At 55.9% G+C, this 18,222-nt stretch overlaps 1 protein-coding gene across 4 annotated transcripts in view; it reads left to right on the forward strand.

The window, feature by feature from the left end:
• The window catches only part of Adgrb1 (adhesion G protein-coupled receptor B1), a 70,553-nt gene that overhangs the window by 42,365 nt on the left and 9,966 nt on the right, over positions 1–18,222 (forward strand). For 2 of the 4 annotated variants that reach the window (XM_087898842.1, XM_087898843.1), the window contains exons 18-25: positions 2,897–3,038; positions 8,723–8,826; positions 10,436–10,538; positions 11,162–11,312; positions 11,934–12,003; positions 13,261–13,327; positions 15,005–15,090; positions 16,537–16,635. In XM_087898842.1, the coding sequence (XP_087754968.1) occupies positions 2,897–3,038; positions 8,723–8,826; positions 10,436–10,538; positions 11,162–11,312; positions 11,934–12,003; positions 13,261–13,327; positions 15,005–15,090; positions 16,537–16,635 (822 nt within the window). The remainder of the gene's footprint in view (positions 1–2,896; positions 3,039–8,722; positions 8,827–10,435; positions 10,539–11,161; positions 11,313–11,933; positions 12,004–13,260; positions 13,328–15,004; positions 15,091–16,536; positions 16,636–18,222) is intronic. The other 2 variants (XM_087898844.1, XM_087898845.1) reach the window with 1 other exon arrangement.

Here is an 18,222-nt window from a genome sequence, read left to right on the forward strand (position 1 = left end):
GGTTTGGGTCCAGTTAGGATTCCGGCTTGCTGAAAGAACCTGATCAGATCTGCATTCAGCCAGGGTTCAGATGGGGACGGCTGGGGGCAGCAGTAGAGAAGAACTGGAATCTAGGCCCCGCTGCCATCTTGCTGTGTGGTCAGCTGTACCCACAGCTTCTTTTTAGTGTCTACAAAGCTGACCTGAGGCTGTGGCAGAGAATGGAAGATGAAACACACAGGCGCCTCAGAGCAGAGCGGAAGCTGGGGAGGGAGGTGAGGAGAGGACCTGTCCCTGGGCTGCACGTGGGGTGCCCACGATACTCCTAACACACGTGGCTCTTGACTGGAGGGGTGGGCAGGCAGAGGCGGGCCCGCATGGCAGTGTGGGCAGCTTACAGAGGCTAGCTCTGCCCTGGCTGGCTGGCTGACTGGCTGACTCTCTGGGCCTTCTCTGCTCTCCACAGCCTGGGACTGGAGAGTCTGGTCCTGGTGACCCTCAGCTGGGTAAGGCGGCAGCCGTTCCTTCCCTGCCCCTGGGAGGCTAAGCTAATTGATGCCACAGCAGAGGTCCTGGGCAACATTGACTCTCAGGCTGGCGGTCTTCCAGGTGGTGACCAGCAGCTGTCAGCCTGGCGCCCTGTGGACCTAACTTGGGCTTCTGGGATACTGCCAGGCTGCTAGCCCAACTCTCTCCACCCTGTGTCAGGGTGCTGTCCCCTGAAGCCTTCCCAGCAATCATCAGGCAGGTAGGATAGCTGAGAGCTCTATGTCCTGCTTTAGAGAGCAGTCACATGGCCAACAACACGGACAGGCCAGTGGTGGCATGCAGGCCCAGCACACAGGGCTTTCCTGGAATGTGTGTGCACTAATGACATTTTTGGTCTGTGATTGATCTGTTGTTTGTGGCATGGGACTGCCCCTATTCTACCCCCTAGCCTTGAGGGAGGGTACAATCAACCAGGACTCCATGGCTCCTGACTAGGAGTGGGCATGGAGGGAGTTGGGTAGCGGCTTGTCTGGATCTTAGAAACCTCTGGGGATAGCGCAGAACCTGGGTACTGTTCAGAGAAGGGGTCTTTCTGAGAAACCCGCATTCCCTTCCCTGTCCCCTTTGTACCTTAGCTCCTTTCCTGTAGTCTTCCTCAGTGGGGAAAATGTGGTTTTGCCCTGGGCTATAATCAGGGATGTATAGTGTGAGGTAGGCCAGGTGGCAGGCTGGAGACAAGCTATCAAAACAATAGGTTCTTGGAGTTGGTACTGTGGCTGCCCTTTGGGGAACCACAAAGTTCTGATGGAACAGAGTTCCAGGGCCCAAAGGCTTTCCTGAGAGTGAAGATCGTGCAAGAGTGGGACCTTTCCATGGCCGATATGTACTTTGTATTCTTCTCTTCCTGTGGGAAAAGAGGACACTTGGGTAGAATCTGGGCCTCAAATCCTGGCATTCATGGGCCAGGGACCTGGTAGCTCTGATGACCTACACCTCAGAGTGAGCTAACAAGCGTAGGGGATGGAGGCGGGGGTGGGGGGTGTCACACAGCTCAGAGCAACGCTGATGCTCCGGAGCTAGCCCCTGACCTAAGGCAGACTTCTCTGGAGTAATTCTTTCTGAGGGACAGAGGGACCCTGAGGGACATGCAGATGCTGAGGGTCTTGTGTCCGTGGACCTGACTCACTGGGTTGCTGAGGAGAAGGGAAAGGAAGTAAGGCATCACCAGGAATTAAAGGAGGGCTTGGGTTCCTGACATGCTGTGATTGCCAGCATGCATTTCAGCCAGGCACTGAGTTGTGCAGAGACAAGGAAACTGAGGCGAGGGGATAAAAGCAACCGTGCTCCGGCAAGTAGGAGACAGCTGATTCGGACCCAGGTATCTGGCTAGTCTTTCGGTTCTTAGCACGCATGTGCATGGGTCAGGGCTATGTGTTGGTCGGTAAAGCCTCCACTGACACTGTGGAAGTGGCCTGGAAGAGGCATGTCCTGGCTGGGAATGGAAATTACAGCCTGAAGGCTTCCTGGGTGCAGAGAGGACCTCTGGCTCGCTTTCCAAAGCTTTGGACTGGGAAGGGTTCAAGAGACCACTCCCACCTGGCACTTTAGTAAGCTTGAATCCTGGGGTGCTTCTGGGACAGGAACAGAACTGAGTCACAGAAAGGTGCCTCCTGGCACTTCCTCCAGGGCAAGCTTAGCCCCAGGGCGACAGGGTGAAGGATGGAAGCTGGCAACTTTCTGAACAGGGAGTGTCTAGCTGGTAGGCCCCAGGGGAATGTGGCTCAGTGGCGGCAGAAATGGGAGGAGGGGTATTTGCCCGAACCCTTCAGATCCTGGCGTGCCCAGAACATTTGCTTTACTTTACTTTGCTTTACTGAAATGGGGCCAGTGGAGGCCTGGAGGCAGCAGGAGGGGCCAGGGTCAGCGCACAGAGGGAAGTTTCCAGCGGCGGGCCGGCTCCCTGCAGGGAGAGCTGCGCTAGTCCGGACTGGAGCGGCAGACACCCTGGCGGCCAGGCCTGGAGGAGGCTGCCGCGCGGGATGGAGCCGTCCCAAGGTCACCAGCTCCGAAGAGCCCTGGGCTTTGGGGCTGGGGTGCTCCGGGGCGGCCCCTCGCGCGCCCCCGCGCAAGAGCCTCGGGCTCGAGCGGTCTCTGCCGGGCAGGCTGGCGGGCGGGGCGGGCGGGGCAGCCGGGCCCCGGGCCAGCTCCCGCCTCCCTCCCGCCGCTCCCGCGGCCCGCGCTCCCGCGGGCCGCGCTCCGCGTCTCCAGCGCGCGGCAGGCGGTGCAGAGCGCGGCCATGGGCGCCGGGGTGGCGGGTCCCGGCGGCGGGGCGGGTGCGCGGCGGGCGCAGGTGCGGGCCGGGCCGGGCCGGGCGGGCGCGGGGCCCGCGCGCCGCCGCTGACGCTGTCTCCCGTCCCGCCGCCCGCAGACCCTCCTCCTCCGCCCCCCCGCAGCTCGGGCCCTGGTCTTGGCGCGGCTGCCGCACGGTGCCCCTCGACGCCCTCCGGACGCGCTGCCTCTGTGACCGGCTCTCCACCTTCGCCATCTTAGCCCAGCTCAGCGCCGACGCGGTGAGACCCGGGCGGTGGGGGGCAAGGGGTGCGGGCGGGGACGTGCGTGCGGGCGGGCGGGCGGGCGGAAGGCGCTGGGCCCGGCCCCCTCAGGGGTCCCAGCGTAAGGCAGCCACGGTGGCCTGTTGAAGTCTTGGAAAGGGTGAGTGGGAGCCTGGTGGGCGGCAGTGTGGAGTTAGAGACCCCCAGGAAGTGACTGCCAAGTGGGTCCTGTCTCCACTCTCCTTGGAGGCCCGGGGCCTTGGATACCTCAGAACTGGGGCTGGGAGGCGGGCCTGTGGACCCCTTCGCTTGGCTTGCCAGAGAACAAGGGGAAGAAGAGCTCCTCATACAGCGCTCCTGCCTGCCCCCGCCCCAGCGGAGCTTGGGCTGCGGAGGTGGCTGTGTCCCCAGGCAGGGTTCTGGGGGTGGCTGAGGCTGCTGGGCCTGGCCCAAGTCCCTAGACAGGCCCCATGGTCTCAGGGGCCTCCTTTTTTGTTCCTGTGATTCTTGTGGGGGCTGCTGGTTTCTATGGTGACAGCATCTCAGGCCAGCTTGCTGTTTCAGGCTCTGGGTGCTGGCCGAGCCCTCTAAACTGGTGGGCTTTCCTGTCTTAGAGCCCCAAGAAGGCCAGGGGAGTGGGGGTAGGGGCTGGAGCTTTGGAGTTCCTGAGCCAGACTGGTCCAAGAAAGGAAAGAGCCAGGGTCTGAGCTCTGGCCCCCAGCCCAGCCCTGTTGTGCAAGGGGCCTGGGGCTAGAATGGAGGACTCTCCTGGACGTGGGCAGACAGATCTTGGCCCTCTCAGAGTCCAGACTCCATGTAGATGAAGCTCAGGACCTCAGAATGCTTGTCCCTCTCCCTTATTCTCTGGAAAGTAAGGAAGGCACACTGTGTCAGCTGGGGTCACAATGGGAAAAGGGGTCAGAACCAGAGGGAGGGACCTCAGTTGCTTACTACCAAACTCCTTGGCAGTCATGGAATCTGAGGTCAAGAGGGGCCAGCTCCAGGTCCTAGGGTGTGTTTGGGATCTTAGTACTGGCCCTTTGTGCCTTCCAACTGGGCAGCTCCTTCTGTGGGACTGCCTGTGTTGGCAAGTCTGTGGGCAAGGTGAGGACAGTGGCTGGGGCCACCCTAGAAACTCCCTGCAAGAGGTGACTTCTGTGTAGATGGCCAGTGCATGACCATTCCAGGGTTCCTAGAGGCTGGCCTGGGCAGCATAGGTCCAGCCTAGTTTCCTATGCTGCGCACCTTAGGACATGGAGGCAGAACCAGAACAGGAGGAATGGCAGAGGCTGTGTCCCCACTTCCTTTCTCCTAGTCCAGGTTTAGGCTGTCAGTAGACTGGAGAAAGGGGCTTGCTCCTTCCACACAACACAGCATGATCCTGGATTGGCCTTCTGTCTGTCCATCTCCTTTTCCCTTAAAAGGGAGGGGGCCCTTTGCCCTCAGGGAAGAGCGCAGTTGTTGGAAGCTGAAACCCAGGAGCATCCATAACCGGGCATGTTTGGGTGTGGGGGCCTCACGGGTCAAACTGACCATGACAGGTGACTGGGATAGGGAGAATGAGGCCACCCCGAGGGGGAGGGGCAGGTGGACTGCCCCAGCTCTGCTTTGTGTGGCAGGCATCCACGGATGCTCTGGGGCTTCTAGTATCAGGTTTGTGGTCACAGAACAGTGTCTCCGCAGGGTGTTGTTTCAGAGCTGTCTCTGTAGTCCAGATAAGGCAGTAGACGCTGAGTTCAGAGCCAGGCGGTACCTCCTGGGGCCTTTTCCCTCTCTAGTGTGTTGGGATAGGATCTGACCTGCCCGACTGCAGGGCTCCACCAAAGGCAGCCTGTGTTGGTTCAGTGTGGGGCTTGAGGAGGGGACTGGGAGGTGAGAGGAAGCACTATAGGTGTGGCTTCTCCTTACCTCCTCCCCAAACCCCTCTTGGTCTTTCTCTCCTTCCCACCTGACCTCTACTGGCTGTCCTAGGGTTGAGACCCCACTTAAGATGCCAAGGGAAAAGGGGCCAGAACTTCAGAGAGTACTCCTGTCAGGGTGCTCTTGATTTCTAGCTGGCTTGCTTGGCCTCTGCTGACAATTGAGTGCCCAGGGCTGGGGACTCAGGCAGACCTTGGTGGTGCCCTGCAATGCGGGGTCCTTGCTCACATGGCAAAGTAAGCAAACAGGAGGCGAGGAGGCTGTGGAGGGGGGCAGAAGCAGCCAGCAGCCTCCTTCCTGAAGGCAGCGTCTAGAAGGAATATGTAAAGAGGGGGTTTAGAGTGAGGTCTGAGGGGTCCACAGGAGTTCACTAGCCTAGCCTGGGGTAGGAGGTGACAGCCATCCCATTTAGGTGAGAAAGGCATAGAGATGCCAGGGATATGGGGATGTGAGAGAGGCATGGGGCATAGGGCCCAGGACAGGAGAGATAAGGTAGGCAAGAGGAGCGTGGGGAGTGGTGCTCAGCTTCGTACCAACAGAGGGAAACACAGGAAGGACAGGGAAGAGACTAGCAGTGGAGTCTGTGAGACCCTGGAAGGGACAGCAAAGGACAAACCTGTCCAGCTTCATAAAGGTGGCCAGGGCTGAGTTAGGTGGCTGCAGAGAGAGTCAGGTGGTCCTCTCCCTGGCCGACAGGGCTGGACCAGCTAGTTGGAAGCATAGGTAGAGACAACGTACCTGAGACATGGTGGCTCAGGGGACTCTTGTCTAAAGGACCCGAAGCGGAGGTAGAGTGTGTGGCACCCAAAAAAAGTTGGGGTCGCAAACTGGTCAAGGCATGATATGAGCGAGACAGACCTGAGAGCCAGGAGCTGGCCAGGAGCCAGGGTGTGGGCGCAGATGCTGCTGGGATGCGGCTGTGGGAGGTGAGTAACTGCTCTGAGTCACACCTGTGAGTGGGATGCACCACCTGCCTGAGCTTTGTGGATGGACTAGGCGGTGTGTTTATGGTGCCCGATACAGCCTGGCCGTAGTAAACAGAATGTGAGGCCAGTCGCTGGTTGTCGTTGCTTCTGGGACATGCCTCGGTCTTAGCTGGTAGTGGACCAGGCCATAGTCCTGTGTGTAAGTAACCAGTATTGGTATCAGTGAGACCCTAGCTCAGGACTCAGGAAATCACCAGGATCAGGGCTTCGTGTGTGACCAGGATGAGTAGGGTTAGGACCCAGGTATTGTGGGGTCAGATATCAGAGTGTAACCAGGATTACACTCAGAGTATGAGCAGGGACAGGGTGCAGAGCCTGACCAGGGTCAGGGCTCAGAGTAACCAGGATCAGGGTTCATTGTGAGTAGGGTCAGAGTTTAAAGTGTAGCCAGGATCAGGGCTCAGTGTGTGTCTAGAATTGTGGCTCAGCCTGTGACCAGAATCAGGGCTTAGTGTATGCATGGTCAGAGCTCAACTTGTGACCAGGGTCCAGACTCAATATGTAACCATGGCCCAAGCTCAGTCTACGACAAGGATCAAGGCTCAGCGTTTAGCTGATTGCTATACTCAGAGCTTGCCCTAGATCAAGATGCAGAGAGGGACTATGGCTGGGACCAAGACTTAGTGTGTGTTAGTGGTGAGGTGTGATTAAATTTAGTCTCCCAGGTGGGGTTAGTTTGTGGGTACTCGGGAGCTGTAGACAACAGCGAACAGAACAGGAGGAAGCCAGCATTGCAGGACAGAAGCGACTCTTGAGGAGGTGTGTAGACCACATGGAGACTCGGAGTACATGGGGTACAAATTGGCAGCAACTGTGGAAAGTGCAACCAACGTAGGCCCTTGGTGAGGTGGGCAACCATTATCCAGAGTGCCCAAGGGAAAGTGATAGGCAGAGAACCAGAGGCCAGTTCAGATGGAATGTTCTGAGGGTTTCTAGATAGTGATTAGCTAAAAGAAAAGCCAGTTGTGTGAAGGTCAGAGGGACAGTGCTGGGTGATGGGAACAACCTGTGCAAAGGCCCTGAGGCATGCTGAGCTTGGCCTTGGAGCTGGTCTCCCGCAGTGAGTCACCTTGCTCCTGCCTCTTCTCTAGGATCTGGGGCCTGTTTCTTGTCCTGGGGTCTCCAGTCGGACCCGCCTAATAAGACCTGGCATTCTCTTGACACGTCTGCTCCAGAGATTGCTGCTGCGCCCCCCCCCCCCAATGTGCAGAGCTGAGGCTCTCATGAGTGACCCTGAGGAGCAAGCAGTCTAAGGGTGTCTGACAGCTGCCAGACCTAATGAGGGCAGACAAGGCAGATGGCCATAGAGGTCGAGAGTGGAGTCAGTCATGGCATGGGTGTGAGCCACTTGCTCAGTTAGCTGTGACCTTCCCAGAGCTCTGAAATATTTGTTAGATACTCCCCCGACCTGTCCTCCTCTCATTTTGGGCCCAGGTTCTCCATTGGTAAAGTCAAATGCAAAAGGACTGTGATCCTAGAGGGCTCACGCCTGGAGGCTGGTGCCCAGCAGTTCACTATAGGGGATACAGTGCTGTCCACAATTGCTCTTCACCATTATAGCTAGAAACTTTTGAGTTTGCATACACACATGGCTGGTCACCCAGGTCTCCTGCAAGGCCCAGAGGCCCAGGATAATTAGAGGTGCCTGCTCCTTCATACAATAGGAGTTCAGCCTCTCTCCAGAGTAGGCTTGGCTGGAGCATAGGTGCCTAGCATATACAAAGAGTGGGCTTGGTGTTAGGGCCAGGGCAAGTCATGGTAGGCAGCACAAGTCTGCCTGCTTGTGCCAGGGGTATGTGGGTCTGTATATATATTGGGTAGGTGGGTGTCTGTGGATGTGCCAAGCATGTGGCCTATGTCACCCTGTGGGTAGAGCCTAGTTAGGCCACCTCAGACCTCTTTTCATTCTGGAAGAGGGAAAAGAAGGTGGCAGGAGGAGCTGGGGGTGGTACAGAGATTCTGCTAATGCCCTATGACCTGTGACCTGGGGCACTGCCTGGCTAATGGTGTGAGCCATGAACTGTGTCATCATTTGCCGTGAGCATTCCCTTGTGTGAGCAGGGCGAACCTGCTGCCTCTGGGTTGTGCTGGGCCTGTGATAGAGAATGGTGGTGTCTATGGGCCCTGCCCTGTACTGGGATGAGCAAGATCAGATTAACCAAGGCCCCAGTCTTGTGGATGTGGGAAGTGAGTTTGGGGAGGAGGGAATCCTGGGTGCAAAGACTCTGAGGTAGAAAATAGGCATCTCAGTGACCTTTGCAACAGACTGGGGGTACTGAGCCAAGCAGGGAGGGGGTAACCAAAATATGGAGGTGAATCAGGGTACTTGCAAGAGCCGGGGCTGGGGAGAAAAAAAGAGCTTTGGTGGAGCGATGGGAAGTGGAGCTGTGGGAGGAATAATGGGGTGTATGGCCATGGAGTTGGGGTGTTGGCTGGCTGCCCAGTTAGATATAGTGGGAGCTGTGGGTGGCACCATCCTGGGACCCTGGGAGTATAGAGCCACAGCCTGAGGTCTGACTATGGGGACAGGGCTGAGTCTGTGCCTCCCTCGTCCTACCTGTGATGTGGTGTGAACCCTTCTGGAATTAAGGGACTGTTACATGAAGGAGGGAGGTGAGGGCTACTGTCAGGCATGGCCTATGACTGTCATTACATTGGGGAGGGTTTGTCCTCAGCGAGGAAGTCAGAGAACCAGGGTGGGAGGTCACAAGACCCTGGGGTTACAGGGGGCCGTGGACAGACCTCTGTTCACCGGCCATGGGTCCCGTCTCACTCCTTGTCTTCCCTGCTCCCCAGAACATGGATAAGGCGACCGTGCCATCCGTGACGCTCATCGTGGGCTGTGGCGTGTCCTCCCTCACCCTGCTCATGCTGGTCATCATCTACGTGTCTGTATGGAGGTGGGTGCCTGCTCCAGAGCCTGAAGATCCAGCCCTCACTTGCTCCCTTGTACCATCTACTCTTGACCATGCTGCCCGCTATGTTCCCAGTCCAGGTTCCTGATTGCTGTGTCACTCAGGGGCCACAGAGAAGGGATGGGGTGGGGAGCATGTTGAACATACAGGTCCTTTTTCCTACTGTCACCTGACTACGCCTTTTGCTAACCCTGAGCCCAGGCCCCAGCTGGACACACAGAACAGTTTTTCTTTGGTTACTTGGAGTCCTCTGGCTACCCACTATCCCTGTGTACCCTCATACCTAGACCTGCAAACTCCCTGGGGTCAGAAATAACTTCCTGCACCAGGCTACCAAGGCTGCAAAGATCAGCAAGGACCCCCTGTGTCCACCTCAGGCCCTGTCAGACCACTTGCAAGCTATGGGGTGGCACAACCTGTTTAAATCTCAGGCAAATATGGGTATAAGAGGATTGCATAGTGTGAATTCTCTTAATGGCTGAGCCATTAGTAGCCCACTCAGGTCACAGATGTGTCTAGGCAATACCCCCACCAGTAGGTATATGTAGCCATGGGTATGTGCCAGTGGGGTGGCCCTCTCCCTGCTTACCAGCATCTAGCCCCTCCCAGCAGCTTACAGTGAGGTTTATTCAAGGTCATTGTACACAGAGTCGTTCTAGGGCTCCCCATGTGATGGCTGGCCCCTGCGACTGGCTATTCCAATTCTCTACCCTGTGTGCTGTGCCAGTCTCTGCCTGCAGTCAGGCAGCAAGAGATCGATGTGACCAGTGGGAGAGGGGCCGTCTGTGCAGCCTCCAGCATCAGCTGCCCTCTTCTCTCTTCCCAAAGACAGAGCATCCAGAATCCTTCCTGTCAGACTCCCTCTTAGCAGGCCTTCAGGATCTGACAGCATCTAGAGCTTGGAGCTCAGAGGCTGAACTCAGCTCTGACCTGGAGAGGAGGCTCCTTGGTGTTTAAAACCCCTCCCTCAGTGAGCACTGATGGCATCACTGTGCCCTGTGAGCTGCAGACAGGGACTGTTCTGATGGCTGGTTAGGGAGCAGGGGCCAGATGAAATAAGGGCTGTGCCTACATCAAGCATGTCAGGCCCCAAGACTAGCTGAGGGCCCTCTGATCTCTACCTGGTTGGGTCTCCTTTCCCAGTGACTGATGACTAATCATCATGGTGCTGATGATTAATGGTGATGATGGCAGTGATGGAGGCCGTGGTTGTGGTTGTGATGGCCACAGCGACGGTGTTACCATTGATGACAGTAGTGGGGATGGTTGTGATGGTAGTGGTAGTGCTGTTGATGTTGATGGTGGTGGTGGTAATGGTGATCGTGGTAGTGATGGTGATGAAGGTTATGTTGCCAGTGGCTGGTGGTTGTCATAGCGGCGGTACTGGTGGTGATGGTGGTGGTAGTGGTGATGGTGGTGGTAGTGGTGGTGGTGGTGGTAGCGATAGGGATAGTGATGGTAATGATGGTGATGGCGGCAATGGTGAGGATAGAGGCAGTGATTTCAGGGAGGAAATGGAACACTGTTTCTTGGCCAGGTCACATGACCTTGATCCCTGCTAGGTGCTAACCTCAGGCCCTGACCCCTCTCACAGGTACATTCGCTCAGAGCGGTCCGTCATCCTCATCAACTTCTGCCTGTCCATCATCTCTTCTAACGCTCTCATCCTCATTGGGCAGACCCAGACCCGCAACAAGGTAGGCAACCTCTTGTCCAGCCCTGCATAGCCCTGTGCTTTTGGGTATGATGAAGATGCCCCCCACCCTGGCCAGCTGTGAGCTGGGCAGCTCTGTATGAGAGCCCTCTGTTGGCCCTTCCTAGGGCCCCTGTCTCGCTCCCACCCTGTGATCTCCATACCTTGTCCTGCAAACGGAACCCAGAATCTAGGCTTTGGGAGGGATCTCCATGGGCTACCCTAATGTATTGGAGATGGAAAGAAGGCCTGGCCCAGACACTGCTGTGTGCCATGGTAGAAACTCATAATCACAGCAGGCTCGCCTATGATTTGATGTGGGTCTGAGGGTGTGACCCCCCCTGACGACCCTCAGGCTTCAGTTTCTTCCCTGCTGAGGGATAGGCCTGACTGGAGTTTCTCAGTGGCCCCTGACCCCAGTTTGCTGGCAGCTGGGGGGGGGGGAAGATGAGCATCTAGTCCAGGCTCTAAGTTTCAGTGGTCCATCTCGGGGGGGACCAGTTTGCTTCCTGCCCAGGAACTTGACTGGTCTCAAAGTCACTTCTCCCAGCTGTTGTCACATGCTCATAGGGGATGGGTGAGAGCCAGCGAGCACCTGCCCAGTCCCCTTGGCTCCTGCCTGCCCAGGTTGTATGCACGCTGGTGGCTGCCTTCCTGCACTTCTTCTTCCTGTCCTCCTTCTGCTGGGTGCTCACCGAGGCCTGGCAGTCATACATGGCCGTGACTGGCCGCCTACGGAGCCGGCTCGTCCGCAAGCGCTTTCTCTGCCTGGGCTGGGGTGAGCAGGGCAGCTGGGGTCGGGAGGTGAGGGTGGACTGTGGCTAGGATTGTTGGGGTATAGATCAGCAGCTTGGAATGAGGGCGGGCAGTGAGCTGGGCTTAGTGGCCAGGAGTGAGGGCAGGCAGCTGGAGAGAGGGCGGGCAGTGGGCTGGGGTGAGCAAAGCGTCAGGGGATGGGCAGATTGAGTAGGATGATGGGCTATCTCTGTTCTCAGCATTCTTGTACTGGCCTTCTGCTTATTCCTACCATTCCTAGAGTCTCCATTTGCCACACTGGCTTCTCCGTTTGAGCCTCCAATCCTTTATAAGATTGCCAGAAAATGCAGCCCAGCCATGCCCATTAACATTCAGATGACAAATCACAGTACACTGTAGCTTGTACTCGGGCATATGCTCTGAAAATGGTACCCTCTTTCTATGAGACTGAGCGGTAGCAGGCCGTGTCTCGCCCTCTGATCTGCACCCCTACAGCATTCTCCTAGCCCTCACCATCCGACCCTGTCCACCTCTTTCCTGTAGTGATGCCCTCATTTGGAGCTTTCCTCTTGCTGCTTTTCCCTCGGCATATGTGGGTAAGGGATGGCAGTACTGACCACCCCTTCTTCTGATCTTCTTCTAGGGCTCCCTGCACTGGTGGTGGCCATTTCTGTAGGATTCACCAAGGCCAAGGGGTACAGCACCATGAACTAGTGAGTTGGGCAGGCGGGCATGGCATAGCCTTCTGCAGACCGGGGAGATGTCCCACCTTGCTTTCCTAGGAGGGTGGGTCCTTAGGCAGCTCCCTCACTCCTAGGCAGTTAGGTCCTGTGGGCAGGGAGATGAAAAGAATGCCTGGGGCCTCCTGCTTCCTCGTTGGGTGATCTTGATGGCCATGAACTTCTGGAGTCCTCATCCCCGTGTGTGCAAGTGTTGAGAAGAACCCCAGAGGACAGCAGATGCACCCTTGCTGTGGGTGTTATAGGGATGAATGAGTCAGTTTCATAGATGAAGCCCTGGGGCAACTGACCTAAAGCAGTGTGAGCTCCATGGGTACAGATAGGACCCTAGGCTCAGGATGGGGCTAGAAAGAGGGAAAACAAACCCTGAGGGGTTGACTAGCTCACACTAGTCAGTCTCTGGATGGGGATGGTGGCTAAAACTAGCAGAGTGTGGGTAAGAGAAAACCTAAATTATTCTGGAGCCCCAGGGAGGTAGTGGTAGGGCTCTGGAACCCCTGTATCTGAGCCGTGTTGGAGTCACTGATGCGGGATTCTAAAGAACGGAGAGGAATGCTTTGAACAGCATTGGCTAGAATGCCCAGGCCAGAGCTGGAGGCAAGCCTGCAGCATGCTGAGTATCCTCTATAATAGTGATTCTCAACCTGTGGATCATAACCTGCACAGGGTTGCATACAGATATCCTGCATATCAGGTATTTACATTTAATTCATAACAGTAGCAAAATTAGTTACAAAGTAGCAAGGAAAATCATTGTTTTATGGCTGGAGTCACCATAACATAAGGAACTGTATTAAAGGGCATTAGGAGGGTTGAAAATCACTGCTCTATGTGTTTGATCTCATGTGGGTACCATGGCTGGTGCCCAGGGGCTGATGAAGAGCTAGGCAAGTGAGCATAGGACTTTTGACCTAGGCCAGGAACCTAATGTCAAGGAGGGCCTGCTAGAGACTCTGAGAAAGAATCAGAAAGGACCCCACTCACATAAGGGCAGAGGGGAGCCCCAGGGCTTCTAAGAAGGTGTGCCCTATTCCCTGACCTGGGTTATGCTTCCATTTGTAAGTGGAGGTAAGTTGGCTGCATGGGGACTCCTGGGGATCCAAACCAAAAAAAAAATTGTGCAAGTTTCCTTATTTCTTTTATAGTCACCCTGTTCATATACTTCTTCCTGACACACTGGTTGCCTGGTGGGCATGGGGCTGGGTACTGACAGCTTGTCTTCTTCCCCAGCTGCTGGCTTTCCCTGGAGGGAGGACTTCTGTATGCCTTCGTGGGACCAGCCGCTGCAGTTGTGCTGGTACTGACACAGCCCCTCCCCTCCCCTATCTCCCAAGCTGGACCCCTGGGTCTTTATCTGCCCCGTGGCTGGCCTACGGGAGATGCTCGCCAGCTCCATTCACCCCGCTCCCGTTGCTCAGTGTGCTACACTGTCGTCCTCTTCCCTCCATGAGCATGACTTGTCTGGATGTTGGGCATTGATTATGTACCTGCTGGGAGACCCTTGCAGGTTTGGTGAGTAACAGGGAGGTGGGGGACAGATGGACGGATGGACAGCTGTAGCTGCAAGGATTGAGCAGACATGGCCCAGGTCATGCATGTCCACCACAGCTGGCAGCACCCCGAGTGCCAAGAGCTAGGGCTGCTTGTTTCCTGGTGTCAGAGGGACCTTGCCTTTCCCTGGCCCTTCAGTTGACATGCCCATTTGGAGAAGAGTCCAAAACTACAGCTGGGGACTGGCCCAGGGCCAGGAATGGCTTGGCTCAGCATGGGAGTAGATGCTCTCTCTAGTCCTTGTCTCCCCGTCTCACCCTCTGTCGGGGAAGAGTGGTCAGGGAGCTTGGAGCAAGTCAGTCTAGCAGACAGGTGGCCCAGGAGCAACTGACCCTGCAGAGTGCGAGTAGTGGGTCTGAGGAGAGCATGTAGGTGGTAGAGAGTTGGATGACTGCCGGAATCCTTGTTCCTTACTCCTCAAAGGCACCCAAATGGAAGCCCATATGGGTATCACTGGTCAGTGCCTCGGAGGGTGGCTGCCAACCAGTTGGACTTAGATGTGGTTTCAGAGTGGGCTCCCGGGTCTGCATGAGGGACGGTTGAGAAAAAAGGCTCCTACCCCTACTTGTCCTCATGTATCAAGGATCCTCTGCCCTGGCCACTCTTCCTGTGACAGCCAATCAGAGCCTGTTGCAGAAGGGTAGCCTGGCCTAGAAGGATACCTGCAACCCAGCTGTGTGGTCAGCAAGCTAGGAGGCAGGACTACACCAGGAGACAGGGCCGTGTGTGTGGAATCCATAGAAACTGTCAGCCCCTGGGCCTCTGGGCATGATCCCTGGCACAAGAGTTTAGAGTGTCTCCCCACCTTGACCTTTGCCCCTTAGGGCCAGGCCAAAGCCTTGGGGTCCTGGCAGCCTTTCTATAAAAAAAAGAATTACCTAGGGGCCCTCAAGGATTCTCTTGAAGTGGGGATAAGAAGTAAGATTTGAGCAAGGCCTTGTCCCTTGTCCCTTGTCCCTTGTCCCACATCCTGGCAGAGATAGCCAAAGAGAGGCAAGGTGACAGGGTCCCCAGGGCACGGAGACTGACTGTGGACTTAGGAATGATTCTTACCTTGTATAGTAATTTGGTTAGCAGCTTAGAGACGCACCTGAAGCCCTAAGAAGCCCTCAGGAGGAACCCAGTGGAAATTGTTAGTGGGGTTGAGGGTTAGTGAGATTGGAGGAGATAAGGAACAAGGGGTGACCAAGATCAGCTGGTGAAACCATCCTTGACCCTGGGCTAGGAGCTTACCCTGGGGTGGAGTGTTGGTGGTGTAGAGTACATTGAAGACAGGGCTCTGTATGAATCCGACCGGCCAGCACTGGGGTCTGAATTGTGGGGGCACATGAGTCACCCTTGGAGCTCTGTGGACATTCTGGGCATGGCCGTTGCTGATCTGGGCACCCTTGGGCTCTGGCCCACTCCTGCCTCTGCCCGGCAGGTGAACATGGTGATCGGAATCCTGGTGTTCAACAAGCTCGTGTCCAAGGACGGCATCACGGACAAGAAGCTGAAGGAGCGGGCAGGGTAGGCCCTGTGGCCCTGGCACCTTGCCCTTCTTGGCTGGAAAGACCCAGAGCCCACCCACCATTAAGTCCCAAATCCAGTCTGACAGTTCAGGTGTCCTGGAACAGATTGGGAAACTGGGGTACAGAATCTAAAGGCTTTTTCTAGCCGGTCAGTCTCTGTCTTGCTCTGTGCCTCAGTTTCTTTATCAGACCTGTAACAAGATGGGACCCTTTAGCGTCTCCAGAAACATTTCCAAGCTCATTGCTCAAAGAGAGCCCCCTCTGCTGGGCTCAGGCTGGTGGGAGGGCACCCCAGGCCCAAGTCTGGGAGTGCTCTCCCTGTCCCCTGAATCCCATAAGAGGCCTTGCCTGTCTGGTGCCTTCTTCACTGGAGGACAGCTAGGGACAGGTGGGACAATGCTCCTCCCACACGACTCAGGCACCTACTCTGTGAGTTGTCCTGGGAGTGAGGATGACATGAGCGCCACTGCTGCCTCAGCTTAGGGACATTGAGGGTCACAGGAAACTGGGGTGGTAGCTTTGCCCTGCCCAGAGTTCTCCCTGTCCCACCTTCTACATCCTGCAGCTGGTGTACTGGTGTCTTTGTGGGGGTCCTACCCTGCCCCTCCCCTCTGTGCCTGTCTTGCTTGGTGTCTTTCTCTGTCTCTCACTGTCTCTCTTTTTCTGGTTCCTCCTTCTCTGCCCAGTGACTTCTCTGGGTGCATGATGGGCTCTGGCCCTGGTTAGAGCCCTTAAGTGGGCTGAGGTGACTCTGGTCACTGTGCTGGGTGCTCTTCTGCCTCAGTCTTGCTGTCCACCCCAGAACAGTGGGCCCGCATCAGAGTCCAAGCCCCATGTATGTGGGCTAAGCTGTGTCTGGAGTTGTAGCTGTGAAGGTTTCCTTGAACTTTGCAGCATTGGCCTGCTTGATTTGCTCTTAGAATAGCCGCAAGGAAGCTGCCAAGACCATATCCCCTCTTATCAGAGTAAACAGAAGTATAGGAAATGGGGAAAACTGGGAGAGCTGGAATCAGACCCCAGTTACGGGTGTCGTGAACCAATGCATAGATGGGAAAGTGTACATAGATGCTGTGTGTACATGCACACATATCGCTCCCCCCACACACACACACACGTGCATGCACACACACACAGGGCTGCCATACAGCTCAGCCTATTTCTGCTGTCCTTGTGAGGCCTGCAGGTGGATCCTCCTTCCGTGACCCAGCACAGTGGGAGGAAGAAGGATATCAAGGCCTCCATCGGATCTTGCTGCTCTCTATAGTTAGTGACAAAGGCATACCATCAGTCAGCAGATGCTAGCAGTCTGCTGCCCATCTCGTTCCCTGCCCTAGGCTTGGGTCCCTTAGATGACTGAGTGCCTCAGGCTACCATTTCTGCTCCTCACCTCGCGGTTTCGAGGGAACCTGTTTGCTTTTGTTTCAGCCTTTGATTTCACTTGCAGTCAGCTGCCCGTGCCCCCCCTCGGGCGTACCCTCACGTGTGCCGAGTGCGGAGTCCTCTCTGCTGCCGAAGCCACCTCCGACGCCACCAGTAACGCCATGTTAGTGCCTTGCTGCCACCTTGGAGCAGCCCTGCATGGGCTCTGCTCTCTCCCGAGTCACATTTGTTTGTTTTATGTTTTTCTTTCATTTCTTTCATTTCTGCCGTCCCCTCTGGATTTCCAAGGCAGCCATGCCCTCTGCCTGCCCTCTGCCTGCAAGCTTGTCTCGCCTAACTCAAGGCCTGGTTGCTATGCAGCATATAAGATGCTTGGGAGTCAAGGAGTGGGTCAGCTAAGGTATAGAATGGGACTGAGTCCAAGGAGAGGTGGAGTGGGCCTGCACTGCTTCCTGCTGCTCCCCGAGTCCCCCAGCAATGCTGGCCCAGAGCCTGGCCTCAGCCCCCACCTCCACAAGACAAGTTGATAGGTGATAGAATCATGTGAGTGTGTATATATGCGTGTTTGACAGGTTATGAACCTGTGCACATTGCTCACATATAAGAGTAGCTGGATATGTATGCAGTATGTGTGTGCCACTGTGCATAGGGAGTAGGTATGCTTATAGGTGTGCATAGAGGTTCCCATATGTGAGAGTCGCTGGGTATGTGGACAGTGTGCTGCTATGCATGGAGGTGCCCAAGTGTAAGAGTGACTGGTATGTGTGCAGACAGGGGGAAGAAAGTGTGCAAGTATGAACAGGAGAGTGGTGAGTAGCTGTGAGTATGTGTGTGTGTGGGGGGGGTGATTGTTGTACCTGTAAGCGTACAACTTTAAGAATGTACCTGGGCATAGATGAAGGTGTATGGATGCATGTATAACTGAGATATGTTATCCCCAATGGGTGTGTATGTTGTGTGTCTGTGTGGGCACTCAGGGAGATATGACCATGGGGACAACATACAAAGAACAAGGGATATTGATCCCTGACTTGGCTATGACAACATAGCTGTGTTCAGCATCGAAGGTCATTTTATCCAGACTCCTGCCTCCTTCAGGTCATAGCTGTAGCAGAGACCCCAAACACTAACCCTCTCAGGTCCTCGTGCTCATTCTCTGAGCAGGCACTGGAGCCCAGGACTCTTGGTGCCTCAGGCAGTTATGAGGGCCAGGTTACTCTGAGTGGATAAGAGGATGTACATGGTATAGGACCCAACCAAGGAGAGCAGCCTGTTTCCATGCTGGGCCCACACTGCTGTGAGCCCCAATGACCACCTTTTGGATCAGCAGTCTTTCTGGGTGGAGTGCAGAGAAACTCGGGTCCAGCCTGAGCTAAACAACTGAGTCCTGGGGTCCTAAAGGTCAGGCAGCAGCTGGAGGTGGGGACACCAAGGTCTCCGGAACTCTTTTGGTGCTCTGGGGTATCTGAGTCTCTAGGGAGCTTGTGACTCCTCTTCCTCTAGGTTCCTGGGGAAGTGATTTGGAAACTGGTGGACTGGAGGAGACACAGAAATGGCAGGGCTGACCTTGTGGGAAAACAAGGGATCTCTGCTGATGGGGAGCCCTGTTCCTGTACCAGACACAGGTGACATGAGGTGTCAGGGGTCCCTGCTCAAAGAACGTCTGCTTTGAAGGGAAAGGAAGGGGTTACTGGGCTCATTGATGTGGTGGAAACAAGGCTAGAGCTGAGAATGGCCCTGCCAGTGACAG

Source organism: Myodes glareolus, chromosome 19 (assembly GCF_982192425.1).
Source record: "Myodes glareolus chromosome 19, mMyoGla1.1, whole genome shotgun sequence".
Taxonomy (NCBI): Eukaryota; Metazoa; Chordata; class Mammalia; order Rodentia; family Cricetidae; genus Myodes; species Myodes glareolus.